Genomic DNA, 12,788 nt, shown 5'->3' with positions numbered 1-12,788 from the left:
AGAACCCAGACATCCAGGATAGGTATGACTGGACCAGTTGGATCAGATGTGGCTGGACCTCTGCTCTGTCCTCCTACTCTGCCCCTCGTCAACCCCCTCTCTCTTGATGAATCTGAGAATTCACTCAAAGCAGCACATACTTTCATGTACCCCCATTCTGCCTTGTTACATATGTAAATAGACAGCTGTTCATATTGCAACCGTACCAATGTGTCACATGTTAGAGAAATAAATAACATACTATCTATAATAAAAGTGAAATCTAAATGAATTGATGTTAGTGTCTTATTGCTGCCAGATGTGGAGAAAACAGAGAGCAGAAATACTAAACTACTGTACAGCTGTAGAACGGGCCAATGACCCTGGTCTGATACTTCAGATATCCATCCTTCCTTGAAGTATTAACAGATCTGAATCAGTTGGATCAGTGCAAGTAACATTACTTACACATATCCAACCACTAATAGATCTGTGCTATATTAAGGACACAAGGAATGAAAGATGAACGTTTGAAGTATTCAAACAGATCAAATGTCTCAACTTCCCCTCCAACACATGAAATGACAACAAAAGTATAAAGGAAATTCAATTATTTATTTTACTACAGACAATATGATGTATTCCTGTGATTTTCTTCTTTCACAATGAGACCATTGACATTTGTTGTAAATCATCAGTCACTGATAAAGGTTAATTTGAGTTAGATTGCAGTGTACTGTACAAGACTAATGGGTTCGATAACACGGTTACGGTTTGCTTTCTGTTACAACCGACAAGGCAAGAAAGAGCCACGCAACGTGTGCCTGTCAAGCGTTCACTGAGATCACCAGGCTTCCGTTAGTCCATCGCCAACAACACTCACACCTGAGATTATGGATCGTGTTCATTAGGGCACACGTTTTAGGGCACAAGTCCAGTTAGTCCCTCCCTGTTTTGTATTTTCTTCAGTTTAGTGCCTACTGAACACAACCCAGGTCATTCCAGAACTCCTCAAATGTTCTAAATACTGCAACAGTTCCATCCCCTGAAAACAAATCCTAAAATTAAGAGAAAAAATAGAATTTACATTGAACTCAAATAAGACAAGTCTTGCAATATACAGCGGGGAAAAAAAGTATTTAGTCAGCCACCAATTGTGCAAGTTCTCCCACTTAAAAAGATGAGAGAGGCCTGTAATTTTCATCATAGGTACACGTCAAAATTCCAGAAAATCACATTGTAGGACTTTTAATGAATTTATTTGCAAATTATGGTGGAAAATAAGTATTTGGTCACCTACAAACAAGCAATATTTCTGGCTCTCACAGACCTGTAACTTCTTCTTTAAGAGGCTCCAAACTCCACTATGGCCAAGACCAAAGATCTGTCAAAGGACACCAGAAACAAAATTGTAGACCTGCACCAGGCTGGGAAGACTGAATCTGCAATAGGTAAGCAGCTTGGTTTGAAGAAATCAACTGTTGGAGCAATTATTAGGAAATGGAAGACATACAAGACCACTGATAATCTCCCTCGATCTGGGGCTCCACGCAACATCTCACCCCGTGGGGTCAAAATGATCACAAGAACGGTGAGCAAAAATCCCAGAACCACACGGGGGGACCTAGTGAATGACCTGCAGAGAGCTGGGACCAAAGTAACAAAGCCTACCATCAGTAACACACTATGCCGCCAGGGACTCAAATCCTGCAGTGCCAGACGTGTCCCCCTGCTTAAGCCAGTACATGTCCAGGCCCGTCCGAAGTTTGCTAGAGTGCATTTGGATGATCCAGAAGAGGATTGGGAGAATGTCATATGGTCAGATGAAACCAAAATAGAACTTTTTGGTAAAAACTCAACTCGTCGTGTTTGGAGGACAAAGAATGCTGAGTTGCATCCAAAGAACACCATACCTACTGTGAAGCATGGGGGTGGAAACATCATGCTTTGGGGCTGTTTTTCTGCAAAGGGACCAGGGACGACTGATCCGTGTAAAGGAAAGAATGAATGGGGCCATGTATCGTGAGATTTTGAGTGAAAACCTCCTTCCATCAGCAAGGACATTGAAGATGAAACGTGGCTGGGTCTTTCAGCATGACAATGATCCCAAACACACCGCCCGGCAACGAAGGAGTAGCTTCGTAGAAGCATTTCAAGGTCCTGGAGTGGCCTAGCCAGTCTCCAGATCTCAACCCCATAGAAAATCTTTGGAGGGAGTTGAAAGTCCGTGTTGCCCAGCGACAGCCCCAAAACATCACTGCTCTAGAGGAGATCTGCATGGAGGAATGGGCCAAAATACCAGCAACAGTGTGTGAAAACCTTGTGAAGACTTACAGAAAACGTTTGACCTGTGTCATTGCCAACAAAGGGTATATAACAAAGTATTGAGAAACTTTTGTTATTGACCAAATACTTACTTTTCCACCATAATTTGCAAATAAATTCATTAAAAATCCTACAATGTGATTTTCTGGATTTTTCTTTCTCATTTTGTCTGTCATAGTTGACGTGTACCTATGATGAAAATTACAGGCCTCTCTCATCTTTTAAGTGGGAGAACTTGCACAATTGGTGGCTGACTAAATACTTTTTCCCCCTACTGTAATTGCATACAAAAGCTAGCAGTTAGTGCAATTATGCCGATCGAACCCACTGAAGAGTTAATGAGCTACATCCCTGCTGGCCTTCTATGGGTGGGCCAATGCGGAGTGGATTCGAAAGATTAGTGGCTTAGACCACTGCGCCACTCGGGAGTGTTAACATAAACCATTAAGAACCCGAGACCCAACAGGTACATGACTGTGTAATGAGGCTCTAGACTGGTCTGGACAGCCATAACTACACCTGGGTCATGTTCATTAATGCAAAAGTTTTACAAAGTTAAGCCACGGAAATCAAAAATGTCTTATTGGACTAATCCAGACATTCCCTGTTTCATTCTGTTTTGTTGATACCCAATGAACACGACCTGGTAAAGGCCTTCAACGCCTCCGATGGAGGGCTACTGAACACATAATGTCATCGAACACCTGCAAAGGATTCAATGACTACCAAATACACCAGAGATGGATAGGAGAGAACCACAGACCTGAAAACACACAGCATTGAACCTGTTTAAATATTGAACCGAGATAACGTCATGTGATGTCAGCAACTTGACCTTTGGTATTCAGCATTCTGACCATTAATCTCTTCATCTTCAAGCGAAAGCATAGAATACAACGCAAACTGTTGTCTTCAATGTTAAAACTACAAACAAATCAAGGAATGTAACGTTGATGTCAGTGTGAAACCTGAATAGGATCTGCTAAATACTGTAGTGGCCTTATAATTCCTCAGATATAAACTTATGGTCACCTGCACAACACACTGCTCTCCTCCACAACTAAACAACGATGGCCCAACCTCATCAGGTTGGTGCATAGCTTTTAAGTCTTCAATGTTATCCATTCAGACTAATGAGGTACCTTGTCTTCACCAATCTTTCCTGATCTCATCTCACCTGTCCTGCCCTGTCTCCCAGACCATTACACTAGCTGCTGTATTCGCTGCCTCTACCTGGTGTCCACAGGCCTAGAACAATCCTGAAAATCAACTTTATACACGTTTCCAGGACGGATGTGTCCGTTTTCAGACACGCTGTTCCCCTGTATACTGTCTGAGTGCAAAGCAAAGGACAAGGGACTGGACAGCACTAGATAACTAAATACAACGTAGCATAAAACAAAAAATACACTTCAGAAATTATTAATAGTAATATTGCTCGTCCATCCTAAAACACGAGAACTAAAAGGTGTCCATCCTGTCACTCACTCACTGTCTGTGTGCTTTTCACAGGAGGTTGGAATTTTCTGCCTGCATTCATTTTGAGAGAAGAGAAAAATAATACATTGTGATGTGTGCCAACCGTTGGCAGACATTTTAAAGTCTAGACCTTTCTATAAAGTGTGCTCTTGCTGTCAGTTAGCCTGTGTTGTCCGTAACCAAATCTTGGGACTACTTCCAAGAGAGTATCGCCCCCATAACCATTAACACAAACTTAAAAAGATGCCTCTCAACCTACTCACGCAAAGACATAGTAGTCTGCCCTGCAGAAACACTCCTGCACTTTGCCAGGTCTGCATATTAACATATGCATAGAACTTGTTACTTTTACTGTATACGGCTCAGCAGTGTTTGAGTTGGGCTGGTGCTCACCGGTACAGAGTGCCAGCACCTCAAATGTTCTACTTCTTCAGTACCAGCACCTAATTCAGTCCACTTCAAGCACTGAGGCTCACCGCTCTCATATTTTCAAGATGACATTTTGGTTTGATGGACGGATTGTGGGGCCACCCAGGGGACAACAGAATATAGTCCAAGTCCCCATGGCAAGCTAAAAGTGTCAAAATCCACAAAGCCTTTTTTGTCATAGCGGGGTAGCTGTTTTTTCACTCTAACTCTACTGCATCACTCGATAATACAATTGTTTGGGATTATAAAAGAGACTTCAACCTGACAACAAATCACACTATAATCTAATCAAGTAAGATCAATTGTCACCTCATTTCAACTCAAGAAGAAATAAATCCTATAACAGGATTGAATAAAAAAAAATGGCTCTAAAATGATACTAAGAGCTACAAATATGACCAACCATACTGGGAGGATACAGGACGGAGGGAGAGTGAGAGGGAGGTAGTAGAGAGAGAGAAAACGAGAGGAGGGGAGGAGGGGTTACAAGGTCTGGGTACGGACGGGTTCTCATCCAAACGTTCAGAAAACAATTCTTCCTTTCTTCCCTCCCTGTTTTTCCTCCTTCTTTCCTGCAGGACAGCCAACGATTGGCTGTGGGGTCAGATCACATGAAGTACCACGCAGCCAATCCGGCGAGGGCAGCGACCCAGGCGGCGAATAGGACCTGGCCTGTGGGGTGTCTGAGGACGGCCATGGCCAGCTGACCGACGTACGCCGAGCCCCCACTGGCCGCTGAGATAGACAGAGGACAAAGAACACGGTAAGCAAACCTCCCACATTACCATCTGAAACACTCTTATACCAGTTTTAACACCACTAAGCCAGGCCAAGCCAAGCTGTACTGCACTGGCCTAGTTAGGAAGCCACCATAGTTGCTGAAGCCATGCTGGATAGGACAATGTGAAAAGCAAATATCCAAGCCAGCATGACAGTGTGGAAAGGGTATTGGTTCTAAATGCCCACGTATTGCTAACATGGCACAACAACTTTCTTTCAGGTGGTTTTCTGGATCAAATAACTGTTTCCAGACAGAGCCTACAGGAGTTGTGTGTTAGCGTACCCATTTGTGCGGCGTAGTAGGGGCATTTGTTGAGGTCTCCTCCGGTCCCATGGGCCCCGTGAACGGGCATGCCCGCATCCATGACCTCCTCCTGGATATCCTTACCCATCTCCTCTAGCTCATCAAATACCTGACACCAAACACACAAAAGACAGGGGATTACAACTGGTTCTTGTTCACTCAGCACGAAACAGAAAAAAAGGTCAAACAGGGAGGTACCGTCTGAAAATGTCCAATAAGGAAAGCTTATTTTCGTTATTGCTTTGGAACAGTTTGCTATTGTGTGTCCTGATGAACACAATCCCTGAACTGAAACAGTAAGCTGAATTCTGATGGCCCAGAATTTACCACAAAGTTTCACATTATGGGTGGGTAGGTGGGAGAGTGAAAGGAGTGATATTTCACTTAAGGAGGTGCCACTGGTAAAATAAATGGCCATTTGCCATGATGCAGAACCGTAACAAGAATATGATCAAGTTCAACATCTGACATTCATGTAATGTAATCAGAAGCCAGATGCTAGGAAGTGAATTAATGATCATATCTGGGCACTTGAAATTGAAATATAATAGATGGCGCATTGTCTGGCTACACTCTCAGAACCAGTTGGCAGTGGTTACGGTGATAAGCACAAATCCAACCATCTGCTGTTGGCCAAAAATGTTCCCTGGGCACAAGACTCTTATCTCCAAAGACAGGATCAATACAGTGGCTGGTTATTGAGATTTAAGTAATAATTTAATGATACAATACTGAAAAATGCCCATCTATGAAACTAACACTGAAACTAAACTACTGTGACCTACCTCTGAAACTAAACTACTGTGACCTACCTCTGAAACTAAACTACTGTGACCTACCTCTGAAACTAAACTACTGTGGCCTACCTCTGAAACTAAACTACTGTGGCCTACCTCTGAAACTAAACTACTGTGGCCTACCTCTGAAACTAAACTACTGTGGCCTACCTCTGAAACTAAACTACTGTGGCCTACCTCTGAAACTAAACTACTGTGGCCTACCTCTGAAACTAAACTACTGTGGCCTACCTCTGAAACTAAACTACTGTGGCCTACCTCTGAAACTAAACTAATGCGACCTGGCTTCCTCTGAAAATTAAACGTCTATTTTTTTATTTAACCGTTATTTAACTAGGCGAGTCAGTTAAGAACAATTTCTTATTTACAATGACGGCCTACCCCGGCCAAACCCTCCCCTAACCCGGACGACGCTGGGCCAATTGTGCGCCGCGCTATAGTACTCCCAATCACGGCCGGTTGTGATACAGCCAGGATGGAACCTGGGTCTGTAGTGACGCCCCTAGACCGCTGCGCCACTCAAGGAACCACAGATATGAGATGGCAATATTTCCAGCCATCACCTTGAAGGAATTACTAGAAGACCCACCACCCCAGAAGGTGCAGCAGTCTCTGTTTACTAGAAGACCCACCACACCAGAAGGTCTCTCTCTCTTCCCTTCCTCACCTCCATGTTGAACTGAAAGGCCAGCACGGCCTCCACCACCAGCCTGTCCTTGGTCGCCATGTCCAGCTCCAACTCATTCATCCGGCTCCTGTACAGCTGTTTGAAGGCCTTGGCGCTGTGGATGCCGTCAAACTGGTAGAAGTAGACGCCCTCGCCCGTCGCTGGCAGCTTCAGCGCCCGCTGGGCCACCTTCTTCAGCACCTGGCCCCCGGACAGGTCGCCCATGTAGCGAGTGTAGGCATGGGCGACCAGCAAGACCGGCTCTTCCTGACCCACCTACAATACAAATACAACTTCATTGTCCAATGTTCTTGCCTTTTGGCTGTCTTCTGTTATTCTCAACCTCCCCTGGACTCCACACATACACCAGAGGATTGAAGCAGCACAGGGTCAGCTGCAGTGCAGCACCCATGGAGTAGTTTTAGGCATTAAGTGCCTTGCATAAAGGCACAACGGTAGTGGATGGTGGTAATGTGAATCTGAAACCAGCAGCCCTCCAGTAGCCAGTTCAGTCCCCACTTTTTTAATCGTCTAGCCTGGGACTTGAACCAGCGACCTTCCGGTTTCCGGTCCACTTCTCTAACCTCTGGGTTACCCACCTTGTGGATGCGTTCCACGTAGCGTTGCGTGGCTGGCGAGCAGCTGACCCGCTCCCGCCAGTCCTCACCATAGAAGTAGTCCAGGTCGCGGGCCAGGGCGTCACGTCTATTCAGCTCTGGGAAGTAGAGCGGGGAGAAGTCAGGATGATCCTTGTTCCTCTCGATCTCCTCCTCCATGGCTTCGTAGGTGTAGTAGAGGGCCACATCGCCCAGCTGAGGGGGAGGAGAGATGCAGGGACACAGGAAGAGAATAAAAGGACAATTTTACCCCAAATATTTTATTTTCAAATAATTGACAGTCCCTCAAATACTGTGCGTCAACATTCACGTTTTCAAGATACATCCCTTTCTGTATCCTGGCAAAGTCTCACAAAGTGAGTATGTCAAAGCACTTCATGTTCTGTAAAGCTTTACAGGAGATCGTTGTTCAGTACAGTGGTTGTTCATTACCAGTGGTTCTGAAAGACCCATCACGATTCTTGACAGTATTATCTTACAAAGCGTTTGCAAAGTGAGGATGTCAAAGTTAGATCAAAATGCCTACACCCTTAAAACTGACTGCTGTGGATAAATCAGATTATGCATACTGTTCAAGACAGTGAATGCAGCTGTACTAAGTCTCAGAAAAGACATTTCTCTGAGGAGTGCTTTTATGTGGCTGCTCTATTCTCCAGACTGACCTTGAAGAGCTCCTTGCGGATGCGCCCCCTGAGGAAGTCCTTGACAAACTGGGTGTTCTCAGCCTTCTCGTGAACCTCTTTGGTCCCGGCAGCCAGCAGTTCAGAAAGGTCTGTGGGGCTGTGGGGAGGACACATTGGCTGACAACGCATGGGCAACTAGAGGCACACACTAACTAAATTACCCATAGGGCTGGCTTCCCAAACCCAGATTAATCTTAGTTCTGCACAACAACAACAAAAACGTTCAATGTAGCTTATTGTCCATTGAGCATGCTTTTTACTCCAGGAGAAGGCGTAATCTGTGTCCGGGAAACGTGCCCATTGTGTTTTCGACTCTCCTCAGAAATAAAGAGACAGACCAAATCTGACAGAACTGAAACATACCCTGCCCACACCCTGGCACTTTAACATACACATGAGAAAGGACACCTCTCACTTCCAGAAATTCCCCAGCCCCCATCTAGTTTCAGAAATAGCATTGAAGTGAAGTTAGACCATCCCAGAGTTCTGTACCTGAGAGTGTCTTCTGGCTCTTTCTCTGCGTTCACCAGGCCTCCTCCATTGGCGACACTCTCCGCATTTACAGAGTCCTCCATCTTTTCTGCAGACAGCTTGGTCCTGTCACTCAGACAGACACTCTTTGCCAGTCTCTGCCAAAGACAGAACCCCAAAACAAGACCCACACATTCAAAACTGACTCACTATTGAGTGGGTGGGGTAGCCTACATGAGAGGCACATAGCCTAGATACAGTATGTGCACATAGATAGATATAGAAGTAGTGCTTTTATAAATAGTAGTCCAAATTTCAATGACAATAGTCTGAAGGGATAGTTCTCTGTAGCCCAATTGGTAGAGGGCATGGCGCTTGTAACGCCAGGGTAGTGGGGTCGATCCCGGGACCACCCATACGAAAATGTATGCACACATGACTGTAAGTCGCTTTTGGATAAAAGCGTCTGCAAATGGCATATTATTATTATAGTTCGAGATTTTGGCAACTAATCCATTTTTCAATTTACCCAGTCAGATGAACTCATGGATATCATTTGTATGTCTCTACGTGCAGTTTGAATTAAGTTGAAGGAAATTAGTGTTAATGGAGCAATTGCCAACTAGCATGAGTGCAATGACTGAAAGTCTATGGGATCAGCTAGCATGCTCATCTGACTATGGGTATGCTGTCCTCACTATGTTCTGGTGTACAGTTTGCCAGCTAGCATAAACAGTTGCCCAATAAATCCATAAGAGAGAGGAGTTGCTTTTTTCTTAAAATGAAAATACAGAAAGGAAACATTTCTTAACTCTGAACAATAACATGGTAAACCTAACATTTAAGAACAACACCGTAGAAATAAATAATAATAATAATAATATGCCATTTAGCAGACGCTTTTATCCAAAGCGACTTACAGTCATGCGTGCATACATTTTTTATTTTTGTGTATGGGTGGTCCCGGGGATCGAACCCACTACCCTGGCATTACAAGCGCCGTGCTCTACCAGCTGAGCTACAGAGGACCACATAAACAGACGTTACATAACAGTAGCCAAGTTAGAAAGCAGAACTATAGAACAGTAACGTTAGTTAGCTAGCGTTGTAAGTTTGCTCATAACAAGTGTAAAAAATTATGCCACAACCTTTAAACATTTCTCTCATCGTATAATAGCCAACGTTGTTATGATACTTACAATACTATGCTTGCAAAGGGCATAAATGCAGATAACTGAAAATAACACTGCAAGTAGAAGAAATAGCTTAATTGCCTAAATCTCAAACTATCTCTTTAATAAGAGCAGAAGTCCAGAAATTAGTGCAAACCCAGCACAACATATCATATCAGATACAACTTCAACATAGCAAAAAGCATATAGATTTTATGATGAATCCTCGGCTCATCCCTGTATAAACTTACTATGGTAGAGTTTAAGCGTAGTAGTAGGCATAGCCTACATCTTTGAGGGTGACAACAGAACCCATCATAATTAGCCAATTTCTTTGACTTATTATGACAATGTAATGAACTCAACTCTTTGCTAAAGCTACATTCATTAAAACATCAAGAAGGGTCCATGAAATGAAAATATGGCCACATAAATTAGTACCCTTTGTTATTGCGGTCTGAAAATGTCTCATGTGCCAAGATTGTGCAAGAGTTTCTTGGAAGAGGCAAAAGAGCACTCAGGCTAATGTGGGTGGGTCTATGCTCTATTCTGCTGTGGGCCAAAATATTTACTTCATTATTATTCTACACTGTCGTCATGGTGTAAACAAAAGATTGGGTATATGATATAAATGTGTTAATATCCTAGGGACAAGTAAAACCCATTTCAAACATATTTCTACATTTAGGAGAAGAAGGACTAAACAGAAAGGCAGCATTTGATACACAGACTCTCCATCCGATGTCTTGTTGACAAGTAGCCTAGTTATGACCAGCAGAACATCAGCTCACAACACAAGTTAGGCTAGATCTACAGAATAATTTCTACAGAAACACCAGACACTTTTCAGATCAGTGGCACTTCAGTAACAGGAGCAGCCTACTACAATAAATACTACAATTATATGTAGCTTCTGTGCCTTATGATATCAGGTCCAATCCACTTCAAGTCCACATGAGAGGCCTCCCGAGTGGCGCGAGGTGTCACTACAGACCCGGGTTCGTTCCCGGGCTGTATCACAGCTGGCCGCGACCGGGAGACCCATGAGGCGGCGCACAATTGGCCCAGCGTCGTCCGGGTTAGGGAATAAAATCCAAATGAGAACCATAAACCCATAGCATGTATAAATAGGAGCACCATGCCTCCCAGATAAGGTAGGGAGATGCAGTCGTCAACCCAGTGGTCAACGCAGGCAGTGACAATGCTCTTTTCTTACCAATGTGTTGTTGTTGTTGTTGTTGTTGTTGTTGTTTGTCGTCGTCTTGGGCTGTTGGTGGTCACTGGTCAAAAGTCCTCTGACAGTTGATTCAGCTGTGACCTTATTCAGAGTGCCAGAGATAAGGGAATGTGTGTGTGACTTTGGCAGCACTGACACACATGTAACAACAGAGTGAATAGCTGGCACCACATAGCAGGGGCCTAGTATTAGGAGGCCCTAGTCGCGTCACATAGTAAAGAGGGAAGTCAACAATGAAGAGGCCTGGAATTACATAGAGAGAGCCAGACAAAGGAGCTCATAGTATACACAATGCTAGATGCTCAGTTATTCTGGTGTTTACTAGATAGATAACTGTAAACTGTATCAAACAGTAGTTCTGGTTGTATCCATGACATTGTTCCAACACTTTACATGGATTTGATCTAATGCGTCTTACATCTTAATTTGTATACATTTGAGGATATGGCAAGGGAATATTGTAAGCTAGCTAACATGACTCAACTGAGGTCAGAATGTCGATTGGTCTTGCTAACGTTGAAACAAAGATGCTAGCTAGCCACCACCAGTAGAGCCATTAGCTAGTTCAACAATTTAGCCCATGACATCAACTCACTGAACTGGCAGTTGTTTGACATGTTGCACGCTAGCTAGCTATGTAGCTGCTAACCTTTTGATGAAACAGTTTACAAGTGTTATAAACAGCGCCAGCTAACTAAACAGTTGATACGTGCGTTACTTCAGGATGAAAATGTGTCAATCATTTTAGAATAGCCAAATCTATTGTTTTGATGCTGTAGAAAGCTAAATAACTCACATAGGGTTATCTAGCGTCCTATTCTGGCACTATTGTACAGACAATAAACATACAGTAGCTTACCTTCTCTGCGCACTCTGCGGAGCTCTTCTTCAGCGTTGCTTATTCTTCTTCTTTGAGACTGGGTTGGCGGATCGCATCCAACTTTTAGGTGCATACACCGCCACCTACTGTACTGGAGTGTGAGGCCAGTCACATCCTACCTACATTAACTTCCGGTAATACAAAATTGGGGGGAAAGGAAACTTACCCTGCCAACTATTAGCCCTCACTAAAAAAAACACCATCCCATTCCACTATTTAACCTTATCTAATCCTACTATAGGCCAACGGTCTAAGAGGACAGAACACTACCACTCAACACCCCCTGCAAGTCTTCTGCAGTAAAACCTCACAATTCCCAAGTACTTCTGTGCTGCTTCCACCACAACCTCTATTTTCTGTGACTTGCGTTCCATTTCTGCAGTACAACCTTGACAACCATGGCTATAAATGCTAAGAAACCCACCTGACTGAATCACATATTATTCCCATCCCTCTCTATTGTCAGGAGACTGAAAAGATTTGGCATGGGTCCTCAGATCCTCAAAAAATTCTACAGCTGCACCATCGAGAGCATCCTGACTGGTTGCATCACCGCCTGGTATGGCAACTGCTTGGCCTCCGACCGCAAGGCACTACAGAGGGGTAGTGCAGTGCGGCCCAGTACATCACTGGGGCAAGCTCCCCTGCCATCCAGGACCTCTATACCAGGCGGTGTCAGAGGAAAGCCCTCAAAATTGTCAAAGACTCCAGCCACCCTAGTCATAGACTGTTCTCTCTGCTACCGCACGGGCAAGCGGTACCCGGAGTGCCAAGTCTAGGTCCAAAGACTTCATCAGCTTCTACCCCAAGCCATAAGACTCTGAACAGCTAATCATGGCTACCCGGACTATTTGCACTGCCCCCCACCCCATCCTTTTACGCTGCTGCTACTCTGTTAATTGTTTATGCATAGTCACTTTAACTCTGCCCACATGTACATATTACTTCAACTACCTCAACTAGCCGGT

At 44.1% G+C, this 12,788-nt stretch overlaps 1 protein-coding gene across 2 annotated transcripts; it reads right to left on the bottom strand.

Annotated features, from left to right (window-relative positions):
- Positions 1-2,708: 2,708 nt before the first annotated feature.
- On the bottom strand, positions 2,709-11,906 carry LOC121551250 (heme oxygenase 2-like). Of its 2 annotated transcripts, none has more exons than XM_041863815.2 (8): positions 11,800-11,906; positions 10,920-11,021; positions 8,553-8,689; positions 8,040-8,157; positions 7,360-7,572; positions 6,761-7,036; positions 5,276-5,405; positions 2,709-4,947 (listed from the first exon to the last, which is right to left on the bottom strand). In XM_041863815.2, the coding sequence occupies exons 3-8, from the start codon at positions 8,633-8,635 to the stop codon at positions 4,820-4,822; spliced, it is 948 nt and encodes a 315-aa protein (XP_041719749.1). In that variant the 5' UTR covers positions 8,636-8,689; positions 10,920-11,021; positions 11,800-11,906; the 3' UTR covers positions 2,709-4,819. The 2 variants fall into 2 exon arrangements, with proteins under 2 accessions (XP_041719749.1, XP_041719750.1); XM_041863816.2 differs by having other exon boundaries at positions 11,737-11,806.
- Between the last annotated feature and the right edge of the window lie 882 nt (positions 11,907-12,788).

This window comes from Coregonus clupeaformis, chromosome 35 (genome assembly GCF_020615455.1).
Source record: "Coregonus clupeaformis isolate EN_2021a chromosome 35, ASM2061545v1, whole genome shotgun sequence".
NCBI classification, from domain to species: Eukaryota; Metazoa; Chordata; class Actinopteri; order Salmoniformes; family Salmonidae; genus Coregonus; species Coregonus clupeaformis.
This window is presented reverse-complemented; position numbering and strand designations above follow the sequence as displayed.

What these genes read in the sequence shown, in the direction of transcription:
- LOC121551250 (XM_041863815.2), bottom strand. Translation starts at nt 8,635, where the DNA reads ATGGAGGACTCTGTAAATGCGGAGAGTGTCGCCAATGGAGGAGGCCTG. An exon ending in TCCGCAAGGAGCTCTTCAAG is followed by an intron (nt 7,573 to 8,039) that starts GTCAGTCTGGAG and finishes CCTCCCCCTCAG; the next exon opens with CTGGGCGATGTGGCCCTCTA. An exon ending in CTACTACGCCGCACAAATGG is followed by an intron (nt 4,948 to 5,275) that starts GTACGCTAACAC and finishes TGTCTATCTCAG; the next exon opens with CGGCCAGTGGGGGCTCGGCG.